Source organism: Sebastes umbrosus, chromosome 13, assembly GCF_015220745.1.
Source record: "Sebastes umbrosus isolate fSebUmb1 chromosome 13, fSebUmb1.pri, whole genome shotgun sequence".
NCBI classification, from domain to species: Eukaryota; Metazoa; Chordata; class Actinopteri; order Perciformes; family Sebastidae; genus Sebastes; species Sebastes umbrosus.
This window is the reverse complement of record NC_051281.1, coordinates 20746848-20755458: the sequence shown is the minus strand read 5'-3', so window position 1 is coordinate 20755458 and position 8611 is coordinate 20746848. Positions and strand designations below refer to the sequence as shown.

Here is an 8611-nt window from a genome sequence, read left to right as displayed (position 1 = left end):
CGGAGGCTACAGACGGTCCGTTCCTAGTCAAGTTATTTGGTCACTTTTTTTTTTTTTTTTATCTCACCCACTACATTCTTCTTAGAAAAATAACTTGTGAGGAAGAGTGAACACTTATAAACCCCAGTCGACAGACAATAGACCTTGTTTTAGGGGAAAAACTGATCTGTTGTAGAACAAAGTGCAGTGTGTAGACCTATTGGTAAATCTCTAATGAATCATATAATGTATATGTTGCTCTAATTTTGGTTACAAACTTGAACACACATTCTAACAGAGTTAAAATATAGTCTTCTCTCTGGGATACAAAAGTAGCAAAAGAAATATTCACAATGGACAACACAAAAAATGACGAGTAGTAGTGAAAAACTGAGCCGTGTAGGACTCAAATAACAAACTGGGTTTGATGAATGACTCCAAAGAATTTCCCATTTCATTATTAAAGTAAAATAGACCTTATATTATTGTGGTATGTGACATGTAGAATATGTCTGGATACAGTATGGCAACAGCACAGTGAGGTGGGACACTGCATAACAAGCACCAAGGCCCTTCTATTAATCTACTGAGGTCATGACGTTGAGCCCCCCCCCCCCCAAGTACAAACACTTGTGGAGGTGTGTGGGCTTTTGAGTGAAAACTGAGAGACAAATCCAGACCTCCAACCAAACTTATAAATCATCTGTGCCCCAGTAAAAAAATACTGAACACCTGTTATTAAATCTATTATACATGTTGGCAGATGGTGATGTGTATGAAAATAAACTGTATAAACATACAAAAATGCTTCGCAATCGGACATTCAAGACTTTCCAGAGTCAGTCACTTGCTGTGCAACAGGACAGATATGCTTTGGACAAAAGAGGACTTCGGACGTTAGAGATGCAGAAAAGAGGTTCATCCATAATGAGCTACAATCTTCAGCTGGAGGACATGATGGACAAATCAGTTCTGTACATTCTATTGATTTGATTGTGACATCGCCGATTCAAGTCTCCCTCCTATCTTACAACAGACTATATACCACCCCTTCTCACTACAATATATATATATATATAGATATTCTTTTTTTAAGTTACATCCATACATCAACAGTGACCGCCATCAATAATTTTAGAATACGGAAAAAAAACCCTCATGGATAAATGCAACGTGGAGAAAAAAACCCTTATAATGTGACATTAGCATTCTTACGTTAACTTTTGCATAACACAGAGCATGGCAGCAAACACACAAGCACAATGCAACGGTGAGGAATAGCAAGTCATTTAGGACATCCATAAATAAAGACTCCACGAGTCTCAGGCTGCTGTTACGCTGCACAGCCACATCGGGGCAGGAGTGGGGTACAGTGTGCTTATTGCTGGGATTGGAGGGGGGAAGAAAAGGTGTGGTGATATGGTTCATGATGACTGATGTCTGGGACGAAGGAGGATAAGGAAGAACCGAGAGAAGAGCAGATCAGCATGCAGCGGGGAGAGACGACATGCTACACCGGCAGATAAGAAAAAAGTGGACTCAAAAGAAGAGGAATAGACACACTGTACCAGACATGTATGCCCTCTGAACCCGTCCACTCACAAACATGTTTAAACTGACTTAGAAATATAACCCACTAAAAATCAGTATCTATGAATTAAGGCAGGGTGGCTAGAATACTGCACATCCCTCTTCAGATTTCCCCCGTTTCTCTCCTCCAGCTGATGGGTGTGTGTGTGTGTAAGGCTTTGTAATACACCACTTCTGCTTTTCTTTTTTCTTTTTTTCTTTTTTTACACCTTTCTCCTTTGGCTCCTAGCCTGCTGCTGTGTGGCTACCTGTAAGGCAAAGGTGTGTCACGTACAAACATACAGTTACTAACAGGCAAATTCATGCATACACTCGCGCACATGCACACGCACGCACACCTAAAGGGCTGAGCTTTGACGGCCGCCCCTTACTTGGCCAGACCACTTAACTGTACATATATGTTTTCAACAAATGAAGCACATGAAAGTCGAGGAACTACGGAGGACCACAAGAGTCATGGAAATAATAATAATAATAATAATAAAGCATTTAATTGATTAATAACGAATTGTAAAGTAAAAATAGGAATTAATAAATGTTTGCAAATTAATTTATTAATCTATGAATAAATGGACTAAATTACAAAGTAATTTGTTATTTTACATTTTAATAGGCAAAAAAAAGAAGAATTATAAAAAGGATTTACAAATAAAATTTTAATCCATCAATAAATAGTTCAAATTAAAAAGGGATTTACAAAAAACACCATAATTAGCCTAAGCTAAATGGAGAAGCTAAATGACTTAGCAAAATTAATAGCTTACGGGTTTAGCAAAAGCAGCAGGGAAATGCAAATGGAAAAAGAAGTTGCCCTTTTAGAAGCCTGATTAAAACCAGTATTCATAATTCAACATGTGAATCCAGTTATTTATTTCCCTTTTTAAACTGCATTTTCAAATAGATTTTTGAATTCCATTATTTACTTATTAATTCATTAATGTCTTTTTAAATTATTTACTTATTGACTGTTTTATGGTGTTTTTGTAAATCCCTTTTTAATTTGAACTATTTATTGATGGATTCATAGTTAATTTGTAAATTCTTTATATAATTCTTCTTTTTATTGCCCATTAAAATGTCAAATAATTAATTATTTTGTAATTTAGTCCATTTATTCATAGGTTAATAAATTAATTTGCAAACAAATATATTAATCCCTATTATTATTCTACAATTAGTTATTAATCAATTAAATGCTTCATTACTATTTCCGTGACTATTTTGGTCCTCCATAAGAAACAGGCAAGATCGCGAGACTGAAAATGAGGACAAGGAATACAAAAAGGCTGTTGACACGTTGAAACAGGACAGTTCGATTAGTGCATGAAACAATGCACCTTCGCACATGGTTCCCCTTTTTGTTCTTAGACTTTTTCAAGTAAGAGTTTGGTAGGAACTTTAATGAGACTAAGACAAGGACGACACTGATTCAAAAAGATGTTATTAAAGTATGAAGATGAGGCGTCAGGGCTATAATATCTAAAGGGTTGTTCACTCAGGTGTAGCCCAGAAAAATGCACATGGTGAACTCAGCATGGAGGTGGATGTGTGTTTGTATTTTGCTCTATAAATCCTTGATCCTTGAGATGCAGATCTTGCTCGCACATCCTCGGGATGCACTTTATGTTTCAGCCCACGACATCCGCATAGTTTCAGAGCCTGTGTTCTGTGTTCACACGGAGGTCTCCGGCCCTGGAGCGTAGTAGGCAAATCCCGCCCCGGAGAGACGGAGCACATAGGGGCTGAGAGAGCACAAGTCCGCCCCTCCACCTTCTGCCAAGTGGACCAGCAGTTTCTGGGGAAGGGGATCAGACCTGCTGAGCGACAGCGTCTCCGCGGCGCCGAGGTGGAGGTGAGAGGAGTCCGCGCTCGTGCCTTTGCAGGACCGACGAGAGGACAGTGGAGTCGACTCGGCCACGCGACCCCGCGACAGCTTCTCGTGATCCTGCGGAGAGATGGAGGATGCATCGTCACAAGAATATCCAAAACACAGAAAAGTAGAAAAGGAAATCAAAAGAATTGCACCATGCAGATCAAATCACAGAACTTGTGAATGAGAACAGATGTGAGACGGCTTGATGCACAAGATCGAACAGCAGGGTTGTATTCAGAAGGTTTATATATCCAGATGTTAATTTGAATGATTAATGACACCCTGTTATGGACCCTTGGATCAAATCTACTGAACAAATAAATCCATTAAGTGTGGACATAATTTACTGATCAATGATGAGAAACCCTCTGAAAATTCCCTTTATGATTAAGCATGCTTATGAACTGAAGACATAGGCCGTGTTCAGACCTGGTATTAACATGCGTCCTTAGTGATCAGATCTCAAGTGGACAGCTTTAAGTACAGGTGGGAACGCACTCAAGACGCATTGAGGACACACTGAGATCCGATCGCTCAGACCACATTCAGAGGTGGTTTAGGCCAGATATGGCCACATTCTTTTAGCAGTGTGTTAGTGAATGTGTCCCGGGGTCTCACTGCGTTCCTCATGTGAATAGACAGGCAGACGCGAGCGCTTGTCTGCCTCGTAGCAAGGAAACGACCTCTGTGCTCTACTGTATTCTCAGTACAACTGTAGTTTATTAAAATATATCTTATCTATAGGCTACATGATCTACAGACTATCAGACAAGGCACGCAAAGTGCATTATTGTCATACTGTCGGTGTTTTTGTTCCGGTGCTTTGCATGGGGCAGACACCCGCCCGCCCACTCGCTCGCTCTCCTCCCCGGCTCTCTGAAGCTCTGTACCCTGCTGCCTGGCAAAGGCGGCGGTGTCGGTGGCACGGAGGTCCCCGGGGACCTCCGGTACCATAGCCTTTTATTTTGATGTTGAGAAAATGTCTGAATACCCGAACTCACGAATATGTAGGATATTACTACTGACATTCCGGAAATATTACGTCACAACGTCTGCTGTATTAGCCATGTGTTTACTACGTGTTCATTTGCATATAGAGCGAGGAAGTGAGATAGGATCACAAGTGGTCACTGGAGACGCATGTGGAGACGCATTCTAATGCCAGGTGGGACCAGACGTATTTAAAGCTGTCCACTTGTGATCCGATCACTCAGGACACATGTTAATGCCAGGTGTGAACAGGGCCTTAGATTACACTTGCTATTCCATCTTCCAACACCAGATGTCACCAGTGTTCCTGATACAAGATGGCACTTTTCAGATACACGCTGCCTGGGCAACCTGGACTTTTCCACATCAGTTTGTGACATCGACGTTGGATTAGATAACCTACTGGTGACCCTGCCTAATAAAATATGACCTCAGTTTCTGGCTAAATGTTCATCGAATCTGTATAAAACCCTCTAAAACCTGACAGTCATCTCAAACTTCACACACTAAACCTCCTCTGACCCAGAACCTTCAGTCTGAGCTCCTCTAGCTCACATCTCTCTTATAAGCTACAGTCCAGGACCAAAGAGGAGTCACAACAAGCCTGCTACTTGTTGGAGCCCACATGACAAGTGACAATGGATTTTAAGTAGCCTAGGTCTAATAAAGAGAGGATCAAAAATTCTCATTTGGCTGCTACCCAGATCAAGTTAATTCCCCATCCCACATGCAGTGAGAGGCACAGCGGGCTTTGCAACCAGCACTGCAGAGTTAATTGTGATTCCTGAGAGTAGGTTGGACAGAAGGAAATGTCTTGTGTAGATGCAGTAATATACTGTAGGCCCCCACCGTCCCCCCCGCCCAGCCTGAGCCATAGCACGACAGCATGCCCCATGCAGAGCAGAGCAGCAGGAAGCATCATGGCAGCAGCATTAAGAACCCGACTCCCCGCAGTCAACGCCCTCTGTGTGCTGTTACCATGGTGACCCTAGGCCCACCTACGGGGGGTGTACTCTAGGGTTTGCTGAGAGGGGTGCTGTGGCTGTGTGACATCATGGAGTCATAGGTCCTAGCAGCTTTTTCTCCACTGTCTCCCTCACAGGTCCTATCAGGGTGGAGCGGGTTCCTCTCATTGCCGCCCCCTCCACCAGCAGCAGCGCCAGGAGCCTCACAGCCCTCCGGGGCCCCCGCTGGCCTTACCTTCTGTGGATGACGTTAAAGGAAAGGAGGTGATAATGGAACCTGTTCAGACCTTGGCTGCGGTCAAAAAAAAAATTTAAAAAAATGACATCCTAATGTCTTTTCCTAACCACTTTACCTTGACCTCGATGGAAAACGTCATGAGGTGAAGGAAAGATGTGAAGGAGAATTCAAAAGGACTTAGAAAAAGACAACTGCGGTGTTAAGAGAATCATGAAGAGAATCCAACTGCACTTCACTAGACTCTATAATTATCATGCGACTGCGACGGATGTTATTGACGCGAGTCTGCAGTGGTAAAACTACGATGTTCCGAAGATGGACTACAAAAGGCGCATTTCTGCCCGGTGCGTTATTAAATAGCTCTTTCAGTGACAGGCTGCTTCACCCGCGGTGTGTGAAAGCGAGACACCGCAGGTCCTTCTGCTGGTGTAACACTTTACATCATCAAATAATAAAGGATTATCTTACCTAACATGGACAACCGGTTATGAATATTACTTCATTACTAAGGTTGGAATTGAAATTAAAAGAGGAATAGCCTATAAGCTACCACAAAAGTTCATATGATAAATATTGAGTTAATTGTTTGAGTTATAGAGAAGGGGTAGGACCAAGTGTAGGCTGTACTTCTTCCTACTCCTATTCGGACAGTTTGCTATATGATTACTGTTATTTTTATTTATAATTCGTTTTGTTTTTTACTTATTTGTTGCATGTTCAAAATAAATAAATAATAAAAAAATAAAGTGAAACGAAATGGTTGTCAATGCCCACTCATATTAATCAGCATGAATCCCAATTTGTACATGACCGTATGAAAATAAAAGCGTTTGTTTTCATGAACGGCTGAATGGTGCGTCGCTTTAAGTGTTGCGGTTGCAAGGAATTTTGGGACGGCATTATCTCCTTTCCTTTGGTAAAGGATGGTCTAGTTTATCCTACGCTAAAGGAGATAAGAAAGGAAGCATTGAAGCACCTTTCCTTTGCATTTAGAGAATTCAAACAGCTCTTATCATTGATGCTACTTAGATACTTCCGGGTCATTTCACTCCGCTAGGAACCTTCGTAAGCAAAAACGATTTTTCAACCGCCCTTGTGTTTGCTCTTGTGTGTGACCGCTGCAGCTAAACTGAAACATTACACATTTTCACTCATCCATGCAACTACAGAATAGGATTGGTGTCGCTTTACTACGGATATGGACTTCAAAGCATTGCTGTGGTTTGTTAGCTTAAACCAATAAACTGTAGCAAATGTTACAGCTTTGTCTGTCTCTTCACACTAAGAATTTGAAAAGGCCGTCTTTCAGTGCAGTGGTGACACGTTTATGTTCAGTATCTGTTAACTCACATCCCTGACCAACTCTGAATGTGACTTCAGGTAAGACCTTAGTGCACTCTGGGTTAGGCATAGCTGTATTTACCACTGTCCAATTGTGATCTGATCACCAAGGACACATTTCAGAGAAAAGTTTGAACGGTGTCATGGATCTTTGGAAAATGAGGTTGCTAACCCCACTTTTGGGATTGCAAACCTGAAGCTGAATCTGATAGCTAAGACATGGTCTGGAAGGGTTTAGTGATGACAATAAATTGGGATGGCAAGTAAAGCTTATTTCCTCGGTTAATTATTCAGTCTATAAAATGTCAATGCCTCTCGATTGCCTCTCAATCTTTCCAAACGTCTTCCAACGTCTTGTTGTGTCCAACCAAAGTCCAAAATGCAACCATATTCAATTTACAATGATATAACAGAAAACAGCAAATCCTCCGAATAGAGAAGCTGGAGCTTTGGGATTTTTGTTTTAAAAATTACTATAGGCCTCGCAGGCACTGCATTTAGCATAAAAATATGCTCAAATCATAACATGGCAAACTCAAGCCCAACAGGCAACAACAGCTCCAAACTGCATGTGATTATCATAAAGTGGGCATGTCTGTAAAGGGGAGACTCGTGGGTACCCATAGAACCCATTTTCATTCACATATCGTGAGGTCAGGGGTCAAGGGACCCCTTTGAAAATGGCCATGCCAGTTTTTCCTTGCCAAAATTTAGCATAACTTTGGAGCCTTATTTGGCCTCCTTTGCGACAAGCTAGTATAACATGGTTGTTACCTATTGATTCCTTTCGTTTATATTCTTTCTAGTTTCATATGATGCCCGTATCGTCACTGTAGCTTTCAAACTGAGCCCTCTACAACCTCCAAAAGATCGATTGCGTTAAAGAAATTAATGGCGTTAAAACGAATTTGCGTTAACACGTTGTTATCGCGTTAAGTTTGACAGCCCTATTTAAAATAATCAATAATTTTTCAAAACAGTAGAGCTGAAACTTCAGCTCTACAATAAATAAGAAATATCAAACTGGTGTTTTGCATGGAAGACATACTGCATTTCTGACAAACCATCTTATAAAAACTATGGTCTCACACTTACCAAAATCATTTCAAACAGGGTGACAATATAAAAGACATAGCATGGCATGAAATTTAAAAATCTTAAACAGTAATTATGAAACCGAACACAAAACACACACAATGTATAGAATGGAAAAAAGCCTAAAAAAATCATCTTAAAAAGAAAGTATATAATGGAAAAGGTTGACTTCAAAAATGTCAGGAAACAAGAAAATATAAAATCCTAACCTGGTTTACAAACCAAACACTGCGTCCCTATTGTCATCAATAGCGTCCTAGTAGTTAGTTTCACATTAAGCGAGGTGTTGAGACGGTGATAAATGGTTTACACTGGGACATGCCACCATGCATACAGAGATGAGGGCTTAAAAGAGAGAGAGTCACCTCCTCTTCCTGCTCCTCTCGTCTCTCTGGGGCCAATCAGAAACTCATTCTGCTCGAGGACTGAGAAAGCATGAAGATGGTGGACGGCTCCACAGTAAGGCACGGGCGAGAGGACTGCAGTTACTCCCCGAAAGAGTGCAGAGTGAGTGCAGAGTCACGGGAGCAGCGGGGGTGA

The 8611-nt window shown here is 41.4% G+C and overlaps 1 protein-coding gene across 6 annotated transcripts in view; it reads right to left on the bottom strand.

Moving 5' to 3' along the window:
• Positions 1 to 2948: 2948 nt before the first annotated feature.
• The window catches only part of LOC119500095 (probable phospholipid-transporting ATPase IH), a 44969-nt gene continuing 39306 nt past the window's right edge, over positions 2949 to 8611 (bottom strand). For 2 of the 6 annotated variants that reach the window (XM_037789544.1, XM_037789546.1), the window contains 2 exons: positions 8437 to 8550; positions 3379 to 3514 (listed from right to left, as the gene is read on the bottom strand). In XM_037789544.1, the coding sequence (XP_037645472.1) occupies positions 8473 to 8550 (78 nt within the window). In that variant the 3' untranslated portion in view covers positions 3379 to 3514; positions 8437 to 8472. Of the gene's footprint in view, positions 3515 to 5410; positions 5636 to 8436; positions 8551 to 8611 lie in introns of those variants that run through there. The other 4 variants (XM_037789541.1, XM_037789542.1, XM_037789543.1 and 1 more) reach the window with 3 other exon arrangements.